This window comes from Bubalus kerabau, chromosome 1 (genome assembly GCF_029407905.1).
Source record: "Bubalus kerabau isolate K-KA32 ecotype Philippines breed swamp buffalo chromosome 1, PCC_UOA_SB_1v2, whole genome shotgun sequence".
NCBI classification, from domain to species: Eukaryota; Metazoa; Chordata; class Mammalia; order Artiodactyla; family Bovidae; genus Bubalus; species Bubalus kerabau.
In genome coordinates, this window is record NC_073624.1 from 52,602,252 (window position 1) to 52,619,513 (window position 17,262).

Genomic DNA, 17,262 nt, shown 5'->3' on the forward strand with positions numbered 1-17,262 from the left:
ATTTCTTTTCTTTCTTCTGTTCACCTGGATCAGCCAAACTCAATTAGCTAATTTCCTCTCCCTTTGGAAAACTAATGTTGTTTCTTAGGTCTTTTCTGTCCCTTTTTCATTGGTTCCTGGGATCAGTGATCCAGTGGGAGTCTGAAGTTAATATTTAAAAGAAGTGTTTTCAGTGAATTAAGAAAAAGTGGGATAAGAACCTTCCAGGTATGCCTACTCATGTGTGATATCAAATCAGGCTTCAGGAATTGGAGCAAGGTTTGGACTGAGTTGGATTGCAAAAAGCATCCCTAGCATGTCTGTGTGAGGACAGCTCCCTGGCATCAAATGGAATGAAATCATGCGTCGTGCTGTGAAACGGATCCTGATTTGCCAGCACACTTACGAGTGGCTGTCACTGCCCCCCACCTCAATTTATTAATAATAGGAACTTTGTTGTGCTGGGGCCTGCTTTACATGTAAATGTTAATTTAAACCCCTTAAAATTTTTATTTTTAATTGGAGGATAATTGATTTACAATGTTGGATTGGTTTCTGCCATACAACATGAATCAGCCATATTTATACATAGGTCTCCTCCTTCTTAAACCTTCTTCCCACCCCCCACCCCATCCCACTCCTCTAGGTTGTCACAGAGCACTGTAGGGAGCTCCCTAGGTTATATAGCAACTTCCCACTAGCTATCTGTCTTACATATGGTAATATATATGTTTCAATGCTACTCTTTCAATAGTCCCACCCTCTCGTTTCCCCTCTGTGCCCACAAGTCTGTTCTCTATGCATCTGTATTCCTGCCCTGCAAATAGGTTCATCAGTATAATTTTTTCTAGATTCCATGTATATGCATTAATATATGATATTTTTGGGGTGGCAGTTTCATTTCTGAAGCTAGCTGTGGTTTGGAATTTGCTAGGAATCCTCACCCTAGGTGTGTTATATCCCAGACTAGAGAGGAACTGAGGACCTTTGTTGCCGTTCCAGTGCTGCTGTTAACTTCGTGAACTTGGGTCTGTACTTTAACCTCCCTGGGATTCAGTTTCCTCATCTGTAAAACAAGGGGGTTGGCATAGAACATTCTGGGGTCCTTGCAGCTCAGATGTCTGCTGGCAGTAATGGTACTGGCTATGCCTTCTCAGCCTTCACCACGTGCAAGATCTGATCTGATGTGATCCCTACAGCCACCTTGTGGGGTTGGTGCTCTGTCACCTCCCCTACAGATGAGGTAACTGAGGCTGTGACATGGTGGCCCGAGGACCTCCCTGTGAAGGGGGGGGCTCCTGGGCCACGTTCCTGTGACTGATGACAGGGCCGAGGGGCTGAGGCTGGCTTTCTTAGCAGCGCTGCTGGCTGGGGCTCTGCTGGGCTTGGAGCTGGATGAATCAGAGTTGCACAACCCTAAGCTTATTCAAGCCGTGGTGTAAACAGTGTCAGAGTGATCAGATGCTACTGCTTGAGGCTGTCCTACTTAGAAGTAACCTCAGCCCTCTGGTCTGGTCTGTCCTCTCCCCAGAATGATTAAAACCTGGAGCAAGAGCTGCTGCCCTTTCGATTTCCAAGTTGCTGTTGTATTTTATTTCTGAGTTGCTGTGGCATCTCACTTTCAGTGTGAGTGCCCAGATAAACCCTGCGGTCCCAGCCTCGCATTTTCAGTCTTTTTGGGACTCTGGTGTTGCCTTTGTGGCATCTCTTCTGCTACCAGATGCCCTTTCCTGCAAGGAGCCCTGGGGTTGTTTCATAGAGATTTCCAGCAGATCCCAGTAAGAGGGGGTTCCTCACAGCCCCAGGCAGACCCTCTCTCACAGAGCAGGCAGGACTGAGGGCGGGGCTCCAGAGCTCATTTGCTCTTTCTTCCTTGGGACACATTCACTTTGACCCGGCGTGGGAGCTCCAGGTGGCCTGCAAAGCCATAAGTAACCCATGAGCAGCAAGCGTTTGTGGTCTCCGGGCATCCACAGGCCTGCCTTGGGTTAAGACGGGCCCCAGATGTCCAGATGACCCAGATGTCCTCTGGGAACAAACCTTCCTTTTCACAGGGGCAAATTCATTCAGGTCACTGAGTCTCCTCAAGGAAGTAACTTGCTTTAAATTCCTTTCTTTATAGATAGGCAGTTCATGAATTTCCCTGAATTATCTAGCTTTTTTAATTATCTAGCTTTTTGGCTGCAGGGTATTTTTTTTCTTTTTTTTTTGACTCAAGCTCTATCTAATTCATCTTTATGTATTTATTTTTTATTTTTGGGTGTACCGTTTTTATTTTAGTTCTCCCTGTGTACGTGGTTGGTTGTGTCCGACTCTTTGTGACCCTGTCGACCGTAGCCCGCCAGGCTCCTCTGTCCATGGGATTATCCAGGCAAGAATACTGGAGCGGGTTGCCATTTCCTACTCCAGGGGATCTTCCTGACCCAGGGATCAAACCTATGTCTCTTGCATCTCCTGATTGCAGCTAGATTCTTTACCACTGCGCCATCTGGTAAGCCCTATAGTTCCCTGACCAGGGATCAAACCCGTGCTCCCCGCTTTGGGAGGGTGAAGTCTTAACCACTGGACTACCAGGGAAGTCCCCTGCATAATTTAAGTTATGGAATGAGTGCTCTTTTAGCCTCATTGATTGGGGTTTAAGGTGATGGGTCTCAGACATCACTATTGTAGGATCACCTGGGTGCCTACAGCTTGCCCTCATGCTCGAATTCAGTAGGTCTGGGGCGGACCCTGGGGTTTGCATTTGAACAATCAAATGCAAATGCTCATGGCTTGCTTTGGCATTGCTGCTGGCACTAACTTTCCATCAGTGGCTCTTTTGGTTTCTACTTGGTCAGCCCTGGCCACTGTCTCCTGTTTACAAACCTCAGTGCCATACAGGGAGTGTAAATCTGCCCTCAGTTTCTTAGTCATTAATTCTACTCCCCTTGCAGCATCGCCACGTGTAATGATGACATGCTCCACTCAACCCTTGAAGGGGCGGGCACGGAACCAGGGATGGCTATACAAGTAGATAGAAATGTCCCCGGGTCCCAGGTGGGCCCTGGCCTGGTCAAATCAAAGTCTGGTTTGCCATTTTAGTTCTGGAGATAGAACGAATTTTTCATGGCAGGAGAAAAAAAAAAAAATCAGTGTCATCTGAGGAAACAGCATCTTATATGGGGAATTTTGATAAATTGAAGATTGAGAGCTGATTTACTTAGGATTATATTTTCATAACCTCTTGCATGATTAAAGGGCTGGTGGCAGCAAATGGTAGGATGCTTTTCTTTGAAGAAGAAGCTCTTTCTTACACATGCCGTGCTCCCTGGCATCAGGATGCCTCTCCTCGGAGCCTGTTGATACAACTCTTGGCTTCCAACCCGCTTCTGTCTGAAAAAACATCCATGTATCGTGTATCAACATGAATCAACAGGCCAGAGAGGAAGAGGCCCAGAGGCCCTGCGGCGGAGCTGGCTTGCGTCCCTGCGGGGCTGGTTGCATCACAGCAACTTGCAGAAGTGAGTGTTGGCCTGAGTTGGCCGGACTCCTCACAAAATGCTAGGGGTCATTTGATGAATCAGGGACTTTGGCTAGAAGGTGGCCTCCTGGCTGGCATCACCATGGTCACGGCTGGGCATAGCCTTTCTGAATGGGAGTTCTTTGGTGATCCTGGGGAACTTTGGACCCATGGGTCCCACGAGGAGCTGTGCCTGGCCTTGAACTCTGACCATCAGCCAGACCAGGGCAGGAACCCCCACCTCTCCAACTTGACTTGGGTAACCATTCCCACTGCTAGTGGCCTCTGGGCCCCTCGGTAAGAAAAGATCCCCCAAGCTACCTCTGATGCAGTGCCCTGCAGCTCCTGTGGAATGCGGCCGGGTATGAGATCATACCTATGAATGGCAGGGAAGGGGCCAGCTCCCGTTGCTGGAGCAAAACTCAAACTTGTTCTCACTAAGTGAGATAATGCCATGTTTATGGCCCCATTTCTTCCCTGTTGCTTGGTCCCCTAGTCCTGCCTCCCCGGGACCTCACATGGGACCCTGTACAAAAACTTCATCTGCTTGGAGGATGCTCATCACACTGGGTTTTGGAGATTCTTTGGGATCTTCGGAGAAATTCTCTCACCTGCCGTGTTTGCTGTCCACCCCAACTTTATCCATAACCTCAAGAATCAGCAGCTTCTGGGCTCAGCCAGCCTGAGTTCAAATCTTTGCTCCATCTTTTACAGGCTGTGGAATTTTAGGCAATATTTATCCTCTTAGTGACTTGGTGGCTTTGTTCATTGGGGATTAGGATTGTAGTTAGGATTAAATGAGATACAGTCCATTGGCAACTGGTTCAGTTCACTTCAGTCGCTCAGTCATGTCTGACTCTTTGTGACCCCATGAATTGCAGCACGCCAGGCCTCCCTGTCCACCACCAACTCCTAGAGTTCACTCAAACTCATGTCCATTGAGTAGGTGATGCCATCCAGCCATCTCATCCTCTGTCGTCCCCTTCTCCTCCTGCCCCCAATTCCTCCCAGCATCAGAGTCTTTTCCAATGAGTCAACTCTTCGCATGAGGTGGCCAAAGTACTGGAGTTTCAGCTTTAGCATCATTCCTTCCAAAGAAATCCCAGGGCTGATCTCCTTCAGAATGGACTGGTTGGATCTCCTTGCAGTCCAAGGGACTCTCAAGAGTCTTCTCCAACACCACAGTTCAAAAGCATCAATTCTTTGGCGCTCAGTTTTCTTCACAGTCCAACTCTCACATCCATATATGACCACAGGAAAAACCATAGCCTTGACTAGACGAACCTTTGTTGGCAAAGTAATGTCTCTGCTTTTGAATATGCTGTCTAGGTTGGTCATAACTTTCCTTCCAAGGAGCAAGCATCTTTTAATTTCATGGCTGCAGTCACCATCTGCAGTGATTTTGGAGCCCAGAAAAATAAAGTCTGACACTGTTTCCACTGTTTCCCCATCTATTTCCCATGAAGTGATGGGACCGGATGCCATGATCTTCGTTTTCTGAATGTTGAGCTTTAAGCCAACTTTTTCACTCTCCACTTTCACTTTCATCAGGAGGCTTTTTAGTTTCTCTTCACTTTCTGCCATAAGGGTGGGGTCATCTGCATATCTGAGGTTATTGATATTTCTCCCGGCAATCTTGATTCCAGCTTGTGCTTCTTCCAGTCCAGCGTTTCTCATGATGTACTCTGCATATAAGTTAACTAAGCAGGGTGACAATATACAGCCTTGACGTACTCCTTTTCCTATTTGGAACCAGTCTGTTGTTCCATGTCCAGTTCTAACTGTTGCTTCCTGACCTGCATACAGATTTCTCAAGAGGCAGGTCAGGTGGTCTGGGATTCCCATCTCTTTCAGAATTTTCCACAGTTTATTGTGATCCACACAGTCAAAGGCTTTGGCATAGTCAATAAAGCAGAAATAGATGTTTTTCTGGAACTCTCTTGCTTTTTCCATGATCCAGCGGATATTGGCAATTCGATCTCTGGTTCTTCTGCCTTTTCTAAATCCAGCTTGAACATCAGGAAGTTCACGGTTCACATATTGCTGAAGCCTGGCTTGGAGAATCTTGAGCATTACTTTACTAGCGTGTGAGATGAGTGCAATTGTGCAGTAGTTTGAGCATTCTTTGGCATTGCCTTTCTTTGGGATTGGAATGAAAACTGACCTTTGCCAGTCCTGTGGCCACTGCTGAGTTTTCCAAATTTGCTGGCATATTGAGTGCAGCACTTTCACAGCATCATCTTTCAGGATTTGGAATAGCTCCACTGGAATTCCATCACCTCCACTAGCTTTGTTCGTAGTGATGCTTTCTAAGGCCCACTTGACTTCACATTCCAGGATGTATGGCTCTAGGTCAGTGATCACACCATCGTGATTATCTGGGTCGTGAAGATCTTTTTTGTACAGTTCTTCTGTGTATTCTTGCCATCTCTTCTTAATATCTTCTGCTTCTGTTAGGTCCATACCATTTCTGTCCTTTATCGAGCCCATCTTTGCATGAAGTGTTCCCTTGGTATCTCTAATTTTCTTGAAGAGATCTCTAGTCTTTCCCATTCTGTTGTTTTCCTCTATTTCTTTGCATTGATCAATGAAGAAGGCTTTCTTATCTCTTCTTGCTATTCTTTGGAACTCTGCATTCAGATGCTTATATCTTTCCTTTTCTCCTTTGCTTTTCACTTCTCTTCTTTTCACAGCTATTTGTAAGGCCTCCCCAGACAGCCATTTTGCTTTTTTGCATTTCTTTTCCAGGGGGATGGTCTTGATCCCTGTCTCCTGTACAATGTCACGAACCTCATCCCATAGTTCATCAGGCACTCTATCTATCAGATCTAGGCCCTTGAATCTATTTCTCACTTCCACTGTATAATCATAAGGGATTTGATTTAGGTCATACCTGAATGGTCTAGTGGTTTTCCCTACTTTCTTCAATTTAAGTCTGAATTTGGCAATAAGGAGTTTATGATCTGAGCCACAGTCAGCTCCTGGTCTTGTTTTTGTTGACTGTATAGAGCTTCTCCATCTTTGGCTGCAAAGAATATAATCAATCTGATTTCAGTGTTGACCATCTGGTGATGTCCATGTGTAGAGTGTTCTCTTGTGTTGTTGGAAGAGGGTGTTTGCTATGACCAGTGCATTTTCTTGGCAAAACTCTATTAGTCTTTGCCCTGCTTCATCCCATATTCCAAGGCCAAATTTGCCTGTTACTCCAGGTGTTTCTTGACTTCCTACTTTTGGATTCCAGTCCCCTATAATGAAAAGGACATCTCTTTTGGGTGTTAATTCTAAAAGCTCTTGTAGGTCTTCATAGAACCGTTCAACTTCAGCTTCTTCAGTGTTACTGGTTGGATTACTTGTGATATTGAATGGTTTACCTTGGAAATGAACAGAGATCATTCTGTCGTTTTTGAGTTTGCATCCAAGTACTGCATTTTGGACTCTTTTAACTGGTTAACACATTATAAATATTAGCTGTTGTTGTTATTAAGAATATTGCTACTGTTTTAAGAATGTTGGTAAAGTTAAGGCTCAAGACAAAGGTTTAAGATCTTGCTCCTCAAAGTGTGGTCCCTGGGCTGACATCACGGGCTCATTACCTGGGAGCTTGCTAGAAATTCAGAATCCCAGGCTCCATCTTAGACCTTTGGATTCAAAATCTTCACTTTTGACACGAAACCCAGGACCCCTTTGACAGATACTGTTCTAGAACCCTCTCTTCAGACTGACATGTATCAATCAATGAGCATCATGGGAGGAGGCTGTGGAGGGAGCAGGGTAGTGATTCTCTTGGTTAGAGGCTCAAATATGCAGTCTGCCTGGGATTTCCCCCACTCTTCAAAGCAGGCCAGGAAGATGGCTGGCTGCCTTGCTCTTTGTAGGCAGGCAGGGTGGATATAAATTTTCACCTATTGCCTCAGTACAAATATGGGGACGGAGAGGATGTGTGTGGGAGGGATCGGCAGGGGGGAAGTCAATATGATGATATACTGTGGGCTTGTCACGCCTTTACATGTGGCCCAGGACCCTGTATCACTATATTGTCCCAACAGACCTTGTTATAGTCACTGCCATTCAGTGAATACCTGAGTACCAGTCACTTTACTTAAATTATTTCCCCTCCTTGTAACAGCTCCAAGAGTTAGGACTTGCCGACTCCATTTTACGGATGAGGAAACTGAGACCTGTGAGGTTTGGGTTCACCTGAGGTCACCCAGTCAGCAAAAGCCTGAACTTTGATCATACTGCTTTGCTCTGCATAGCCCTGCCTACATCCCTGAGCTCTGAACATTCACAATAGCCACTGTGGAAAAGTGGCTGCAGAACAGGTGGTTTTGGGTGATTATTCAAAAAAGGAAAAATGAACACGGCAGAAGAGAAGGCTGTTACATTAAACAAGGGATCAGCGTTGGCTGGGCTGTTTGCCTCTTAAACAGGCAGGCACCGTGGGGCAGAATTTGCAGGTCCACAGCCAGAAGGTTTAATCATTAAACGATAAGGTGGCCTTATTTAAAAGCAGACCATTTTATAAGGCACACGATGCTGTCTAGACTTGGGAACACTTAGGAAAGGGGCCGGGCTGTGTGTTGGGCTCACACACCTGGGTTCCCAGCTTCAGTGAAATCTCTCCAACTCCTGCAGGGACAAACTGAACCTATTTTTTTAGAGGGTTTATGATTTCAGACGTTTGGTAGTCTTTTCCTGCTGGGCCCTCACCTTCTGTTTCTTTGTAGATGTGGGTGTGTGTGTTAGTTGCTCAGTTGTGTCAGACTGTTTGTGACCCCATGGACTGTAGTCCATCAGGCTCCCCTCTCTGTCCATGGGATTCTCCAGGCAAGAATACTGGGGTGAGATGCCATTTCCTACTCTCGGGGATCTTCCCGACCCGGGGATCAAACCCGTATCTCCCGCATTGCGGGCAGATTCTTTACTGTTTGAGCCACCTGGGAGATATGGGTGAGGGTTGAGGAAAACTGGAGAGGAGGTTTGCTCCATAACATTGTGTATCTGTGGGTCTCTTTGGTAGCCTTTGGCCATGAGGGTAATCATGTAGTTGTGTGTTTTTTGCTTATTGCCCTTGTCCTCTCATTCCCTGCTCCCCAAGGGCTGGGGCAGAATCACTTTGCATCATGACATCTCAGCACTGTGCTCGGTCCCAGGTGGGCACTCAAAAGGATTAAGTCCACGAACAGTCAAAATCCAGAAAGGCTCAAGTGGATGCCATGAGTCAGACTTCTGTCTCTAAGTGGAAACATTTGATTCCCATGTTCACCCGGCAGCCACTGTTAGAAGAAAGGGGAAAACGGCCCCGAGGCTGTGTTTTGGATTCCAGTTGTTCCTCCTCCTGTCTGGTCTCAGACTCAGGAGCCATGATGCTCCCATGAGCCCAGCTGCTCTGAGTTTCTGGACGTTTCTGCTGAGGGTACAATTTAAAGACCCAGGAGAGAAATTCTCGTTCACTTAATGCACTGTGAGAACAAAGCGGGGTCCCCATTCCCTAGACCTTCTCCTGCTGCCCCATGAGGAAGCAGGAGGAATTAAGTTTGTTCCCAGCGTGGAGAGTAAGGAAGGAAGGCTCTATCTATGGGGCGTTTTCTCCGCCTTAAACATTCGTTGAGCACTTATCCTGGGCCAGGCGTGTTCTGAGCCATTTATTTGATCTTTATAAGGACCTGTGAGACAGGTGCTGTATTTTCCTGCCTGACAGATGAAGAAACAAGAGCACAGAGAGGTTTTGCCACCTGCTCCAGGTCACACAGCTGGCATGTGGTTTCAGCCTGGACTCAAAGCCAAGTTCATAACCCATCCGGCCATACTGCTTCACCATGTGCTGCCCTCCGTTTATATCCTTCCACTCCACAAAGGAGGCACTACCTTACGTTACAGGAGCGGCATTTATGAGCTCATTCTCCTCTTTAAACAACTCTTCAAAAAAGTGACAACCGTTCTGAGCTCTCTGGGTTTCCTCTGGAAACATCTTGGTAGCTGGAATTGGCTTCCGGCTGAATATGCAGCAGGCTCATTTCAGATTGTGCAGGAAGGGAGTGAGAGGATAGGGGAGGAGTGGCCTAAGCAGCTGGAGGGTCAGGGAAGGTCTCCCTAAGGGACCATGGAGCTGAAACCTGAACGTTAAGGACGTAAAGAACCATGGTCTGATGTCTGTACCATATATTAAGTGCTTCTTGAATGCCTGCTATTATTCTTATCCTTATTGCTCTCATGGTTGGCCAGTAATTGGATCTGTGACCTTGGGTGAATCATCACACCGCTCTTGGGAGTTGAACTGAATGTCTTCCCTCTGTCCTTGACAGTTGCACGGTTCTAAGTGATTTCTAGCATTTGTCTCCCACTATGCCTTTGACATAGGGGCAGAATGAGTCCTCTTTTACACTTTCAATAGAAGATTCATTGTCGGATGAGGGAAGCTTTTGTAGAGGGACAGCCACCACGGCTGTTAACATATATGGAGCCCTTTTAGTTTTCTCAGTGCTGGGGTGGGGTTTGCTTAGAATGCGGGCACTTTCCTTTCCACACTGGGCTGTGGACTTTCCTTTCCACGCCTGGCAGATATGTTGTGGGACCGTTGGCCTCTCACTGGACTGTTGGGGAGATTGACAGGTGGGATTATTTTCTTACCCCTGAGAATGTCACTACCCTCGCCTGACCCTGAATGGTGAAAGAATTTATTTCTATTGTCATTTGACAATAGGGCCTCCTCAAGGCCAAGTTCAGCCTGCTCCATAATCAGGGGTGGTTTCTCCCCTCAGCCCATCTTTAGTTCATAGAGGAATGCAGTAGTTGGTCCAAGAGCCACCCACATCCTCCCTGGCCTGCGTGTGTTCACTGTCGGCTTCCTCCAGAGCAGGCTCCCAGGATTGCAGGCCCCGCTTAGATAAAATAAAGCCTTCCAGTCATGTCTTTACATTTGACGTAAGCAAAGGCAGGCTTTTCTTGCTGTGTCCTGAATGGGGCTGAGGTGAGGGCCCGGGTGAGCTGGGGGGCCTGACACCCTGGTGAAAGGGGGCATTGAAGCTGGAAACTCATTCATCTCTGTGCAATCTCTTTGTCTCCAGCCGTGTGGTCCACCCACAGTGTAGGGCAGATGCTGCCTGCCCCTGGGTTTACAGCAGGACATCATGTATTCCTCCTCTGCTTTCCCCATTCCTCGATGGCCCACGTAGGTAGGATGCAAAGAAATCCTAAGCCATCAACCTAACGTTCCTGTCTTGGTGGTGACGTTTGACTGGAACGGTCCCTCCTTTTGTGCTTCAGTGCGACTATCACTTCCCTGGTCTGGCTTCCCAGCCATCCAGTAGCATTAGCCCCTCCCCGCTGTCCACTCTCCTTCTCTCCTTCTCCCTTTCCTTCCCTCTCCCTGCTTGCCCATGCTCAGTGTTTTCACAGGCCTGCCATGTGCCCGGCCTGTTGTTAAGCTCTGGAGCTAAAGCAGTGAATAAGATCCCCACTAGTATAGTAATGACACCAATATGGATTTAACGACAACTGGGGAAAGTTCTGCAAAAGAGAAATCCGGGGACCTGCTGGTTGATTTAACCAACACATAGCAAAATCAAGAATAATGAGAGTTTCCTAGTTCTCTTGGACTGGTTGTATTTTATGGAAACATTTCCAAGTCTAGGGCTGCGTGGGTATCTGCTGCAAGTCAGAAGTTGCAAATGTTCACAGAGATGAGTGCATTCCTGCGGAGACCACCCCTGCTTGACTCTTAGACAGTCAAGGTGTGACCCTGGGCAGCTGCTAACAAGGACTTTTTCTCCAGAGTGCTTTGTGATTTTGCAGTCTGAGGGGTGGTTTTACTGCCTTTCCTCCAAGAAAGAGTGCTAAGTTGAGGCCTGAGGTCACAAGAGGACCAGTTTGGAGGGAACCAAGCAGGCTTTCAGAGCTGGCAGCAAAACCCGCCACCCCCCCCAAACAAAGTAGTTTTTGCCCCCCTTAGAAACAGGGCAGATGAAATTATCAACCAACTTGTTTATGAGCAGAGATGAATCCATTGGCAAACATAGTTTTTCCCTATGAGATTCCCATTGTCATTTAATTAAAAAAAATTGTTTTTTAATTTTTTTATTTCTGTGTTTCTTCTGAGTAAGTGCTCTGTGTCATGGCCCTGGGAATTCTCTACAGTTTGGATTTGCAGACCACATTGGCATGGAGCTTTGGGATCAACTGGGGCCAGGCAGGGAGTCTAGCTTTGTTTTCTTGGATTTACTCTGATTTTTTTCTTTAGCAGAGCTTTTTGGTCATATCATGTGCTAGCAAAGGTACCTTAGTGAGAGGAAGGATGTAGGGAGGATTTGGCTTCTGAGCAATTGCATTAGCACAGCATAGGCTAAAGTCTTAAAATCCAAGCTTTAATCAGAATTGGCCTCCAGACAGGCCATGCAATAAGGCCTTTTCTGTCCATCACTGTGGCAGCTGCATGGTGGGGCCGATTGATGCTAATTTCATCTTTTGGTGTTAGTCACTGACCTCCTGTACAGCAAGCTCTTTTTTCTTTTTTTTCTTCTTTCAAAAAGGATCAGGATTCCTAGAGTAAATGAATCTGGCCCTGTTGAAGGAGCCCTTTGCTTTGTGGAGGGGGGGGGGGAAACACTATCCCGAACCGAGGCTGTTAAAACCTGATGTTTTCTGTTGTCTGGAGAAGGGTGTTTTTGCTATAAATGAAAGACATGATAGGGGGTATTTCGAAGTTTTGTTTTGGTTATTGTCAGTTCTGCCAACAAGTAACATCTGTATTTATTTTCTAAACTCTCCCAATGGCTGATTTGCATCTGTTTAGGTCTCTGAGTAACATTTCATTTCCTGACTTTATAGGTGGCTATAAAATCCATTCGTAAGGACAAAATTAAGGATGAACAAGACATGGTTCACATCAGACGAGAGATTGAGATCATGTCATCCCTCAACCATCCTCATATCATCAGTATTTATGAAGGTCAGTGATTTTTTTTTCACCCCCGTATCAGTGACCATTTCTCATACCATGGGGCTTGCCAAGATTTTTAGGTAATTGCCTTTCTGGGCAGAAGCCAAGTATTTTTCCTCATGATGCAAAAATAGCCGGGTGTTATCTCTTATTTGGTTACCTTGAATGCAACCAGACACATGTAGCACAGTGTACTTTGGTCATAAAATAGCTCTGGCTGGTGCCTTCTTCCATCTTCCCAGTTTCTTGGCAGTTGCTAAGCAACCCACCTTATTGAAAGCCAGTATGTGAGACACCCATGGTTTCTGGGAAAATGGCAGTTTTCTGGGTGGCCAAGTAACGGTGGATCTGTTGTAAATGTCATTCCCCAAAGCTGATGCTTCAGGGGTGGTGTCATTACTTATTGAAAGTTAGCCTTTTTGAGTTAGGAATTTCCAACCGGTCCAAGAAATACCAAGAAAGAAGAGGGATCAGTTGGTGTGACAGATATTTTACAAATAGAACGTACGTTGTTGGTGTTTGGTGAAACATAGGGAGGGAAAAAGCTTATATATGTGCTCATGCTTCACTTCTGTGGTCCTTCACAGGAAGAAATCAACTCACATTAAAAAAATATCCTTTAAAAAATTAGAAAAGCAGCATGTGTTTATTGCAAAAATGATCGAAATATAACTGTTAAAATTAGCATAATTATTAGTATGATAAATAGCTCTCTATCCATATTTAGATTTTTATCTACTTCTCTATATATGTATGTGTTTTTTAATCCAAAATTAGATCATACTGTTTATACTGGGTTTTAGCTTTATTGTTTTTCATTTTTTATATCATACATCTCTTCCTATGTGAATAAATATTCCCCTATAAGGACATTTTTGAAAGGCTTTATAGTATTCCATTTATGGGCATACCATAATTTATTGGCTCTATCTCCTTTTGTCAAATATATAAATTGTTTCACATTTCTGGTTATAGTAAACAGGGCTTTTAATGACTTTCCTTGCAGATCATTTTTACATTCATTTCTGATTATTTTCTTATGAAATAGTCCTAGTCTTGGACTTACTGAGTCAAAGCAGTTCTACAGAATATTTTTAATATATGATTCAGAAAAATAAACCTATTTTTAATCTCTGGTCTGTTCTTCATAATTTATACAGTAAGGGCTAAGAGGAAACCAGATGGTAACCCTAAAGTTTTTCTGATATTTCAGATTTTTCATCTTCTGGTTCCCTGTTGATTTTTGCTATTGTTTCCCCCCCACTCCCCCGGCTATTTCTGTTTTTGCTCCTCATCTAGAAGTAAGTGCTGGTAATATTTTTTATCTTGATTTTTCTAAAACTCATTTTTTGGGGCCTTGGGAATAGGGTTTTATGGGAAATTTATATTTATTCAGTCATTTATTCATTCCACAAACATCTCTTGCAGTGAGTCTCTGATTTCAGCCCCTGGACCAGTAGTAACAGCATAAATTGGGTTTGTTAGAAATGTAAGAGTCCTAGGGCCTGCTGTAGATATGTAAATAACATATTCTGGGACCATGGAGACCTAAGCTTAGACATTTTCATGGAAATATATGGCATCCAGGCTGGGCCTTGAAGGTAATTTTTTCTTGAGGAAGAATTGCGTGCCTGTGTGTGTGCTCAGTCACGTCCCACTCTTTGCGACCCCATGGACTATAGCCCACCAGGCTCCTTTGTCCATGGCATTCTCCAGGCAAGAACTGGAGTGGGTTCCCATTTCCTACTCCAGGGGATCTTTCTGACCCAGGGATCAAATCCACATCTCTTGCATCTCCTGCATTGGCAGGCAGATTCTTTATCACTGTGCCACCAGGGAAGCCCGAGGAAGAGTTGACAAAAGGAGAATTCCAGGCTGATAGAAACAAATCTGAATACGCCTGGTAACTGAGGGGAATTTCCAGAAGTGAGAAGTGAGTTGAGATACAAAATGCAGGATGAAAGTGAATTTTATTAAATGTGGAGTGTTTTTGCCCAGTGTGCCCAGTTGCCGTGGAAACATGGAAACCTGAAGGCCACTGTGCACGGCATGGACCAGTGTGGGTCACGTGCTCTGTGCACACTTCCGTGTTTGAGATTTCTTGGCCTAGAGCTGAAGGCTTCTTTGCCGGGAAGGCAGAGAGAGTTTTAATCCAGTGTGAAGTTTCCAGTTCTTTATTTGGGAGACAGTTTGTGGTCACAGAAATCTGGCATCAAGAAGCCTGCTTCTTCATTAGCATCATGCCCTCCTTGGCCTTGGGAATTCTTCAGGCTGAATGGGAAACAGGAGTCTGTCTACTTCCCAAAGGAAGGCCAGAGATGAACCTCAATGGAATCATATACTATTATCAAGGTCAAAATGGCCTTACTTCAGGCCTTGCTGGTGGCTTCCAGAAGAGAAGCCTTTGCTTGTAACTTTAACGATGGGTATCTGCATGCATTAAAGTTCTTTGGGTGACTAGAAATAATTTCTACCAAGGCCTCAGGCGAGAACTTGGGCTTCAATTTCTAAAATCCTTTGAACTGGTCTAGGGAGTCAAGGAAGAGTTTGAGTTACACTATACATGAGACTTTGGGCAGGATGGTTGGCTTTGCAGTGCCTCAGTGACTGTACCTATAAAATGGGGATTGCCATTCTAGTCCTCTCCTAGGGTTTGGCAGCAGGATTAAATGAGATGATACATATACAGGTAGGTTCCAAAAGGTCACTGATGTGAAGTTTATGTCAGCTTCATCCCAAGTGGTTCTTAATGTGGTTGATAAAGGTGTTTCATGGGTGAGCAGCAGGGGTCTGTAAATCCTCTGGAATAGTATATAACTATATTGTCTAAAACAGAAGTCATTAGTCATAGATGGATATTTGAATTAAAATTAATTGGAATAAATAAAAAATACTGTTGCTCTGTCACATTAGCCACATTTCAAGTGGCTCAACAGCCACTAGTGGTTCATGGCTGCCATATTGGACAGCATAGATATAGAGCATTTTCATTATTGTAGGATGGGACCATGTTGGTATATAATGTTTTATGTGTTAAGTTCATGAGTTATTTTTCTCTAGGTAGTGAGTGAATGCATAGCTTTCATCAGACTCTCAGAAGGATAAACTGTACAGTCCATGGAATTCTCCAGGCCAGAATACTGGAGTGGGTCGCCATTCCCTTCTCCAGATCTTCCCAATCCAGGCATTGAACCCAGGTGTCCCACATTGCAGGCGGATTCTATACTGTCTGAGCCACCAGGGAACCCCTTCCTGACCTCAAATAGGTTAAAAAGAACTATATTGGTTTTAAATGTTTTGTGACCAGCAGTGTACCTTACAAATAAAAGGTATTGTTTTAATCCACAGAACTCCCAGGAATTTAAATATGCCTTTTTTTTTCTTTTAATTTCTTGGAGATCTCCAGTATCTGTTCCATTCTATTTCCTTTCTCCCACGCAAGTTCTTTTTCTCCCACATCCACTAAATAACTGTGGAGGAGGGCAGCTCCCCTCCCTTCCCAAGGGATTAGGAACAGGTGATCCCCAAATGTGATTCCAGCTATGACTCCCCGCCTGTGACCCCAGAGTCTCCAGGTCTTGTGACTTTATCTGTCTCCTGTTCAGGACCCGAGAACGCAGCACCCAGAGTGAGGTTAGACATCCTGATGTTATCTGTAGAATTCTGCCTTGTACACAGAGCTCTCCCATACCTACTTGCATTTGATCCCTGCAGCCTACCCAGGAGCTAATCAGCCTAGGTGTTCCCATTTTGTGGTTGTAGAACCTGAGGCAGGTTCATGACTTGCTGGGTGTGTTGGCTTGCCAGGGCTGCTACCACACTGGGTGGCTTAAACAATAGAAATTTATTTTGGATTTGGAGGCTGAAAATCCAAGACCAGGGTGTGGGTAGAGTTGGTTTCTTCTAAGGCCTGTCTCCTTGGCTTGTAGATGGCTGTCTTCTCTGTGTATCTTCACATCTGTATGTATCTGTATCCAAAAATCTCCTTCTTAGAAGGTCACTAGTCATTTTGGCAACCCCACCGATTGTAGCCCGCCAGGCTTCTCTGTCCTTGGGATTTCCCAGGCAAGAATATTGGAGTGGGGTACCATTTACTCCTCCAGGGGACCTTCCCCCAGGGATCGAACTCATATCTCCTGCATTGGCAGACTGATTCTTTACCACTGAGTCACCAAGGAAGCCCATTTTGGATTAGGGTCCACTGTAATGACCTCATTTTAACTTAATCATGTCTTTAAAGACTCCAAATAGGGTTGTATTCTGAAGAATTAGGTGTTTAGGACTTTGACATACGAACTTTTTCAGGGGGGGATATTCAGCTTATACCTGGCAGAGGGCATTGCAACCCACTCCAGTATTCTTTCCTGGAGATATCCCATGAACAGAAGAGCTTGGCAGGCTATAGTCCATGGGGTTGCAAAGAGTTGGACACAACTGAGCAGCTAAGCACAGCACATTCAGCTTGTAATATTGAGTCTGCTGACTAGTTGATGGCCCTAGCACAAAGTTCTTCTTACTGCATTTGTTTTTTTCCTCTGCCAGTCCTCAGCCCTGGACCTCTGACCTCATGTCATATTTTTCTGGTTCTGCAGCCCACCACTGTGCTCCAGGCATCCCCCTCATCCTGGCCTTTGTCCCCTCCTTTTGAACCTTGGAGCATGGCATGGGCAATGTGGTGACAGAAATGGTGATGAAACCCGAGTTTATCAGTTAATACACTGGTCTCTGCAGCTCACAGAGTGAAAGCGGAACCTTCTTCTTGACAGCTGATTATTTGATGAGCTAATCAGAAGCCTTAGCTTAGTGCTGAGATGCATTAATTTTTGGAGTGAAAAATCAGTGCCCA

At 45.3% G+C, this 17,262-nt stretch overlaps 1 protein-coding gene across 1 annotated transcript in view; it reads left to right on the top strand.

Moving 5' to 3' along the window:
* NUAK1 (NUAK family kinase 1) overlaps positions 1-17,262 on the top strand; it is a 78,158-nt gene that overhangs the window by 21,545 nt on the left and 39,351 nt on the right. Inside the window, exon 2 of the mRNA XM_055574893.1 lies at positions 12,305-12,425. Within this exon, the coding sequence (XP_055430868.1) occupies positions 12,305-12,425 (121 nt within the window). The remainder of the gene's footprint in view (positions 1-12,304; positions 12,426-17,262) is intronic.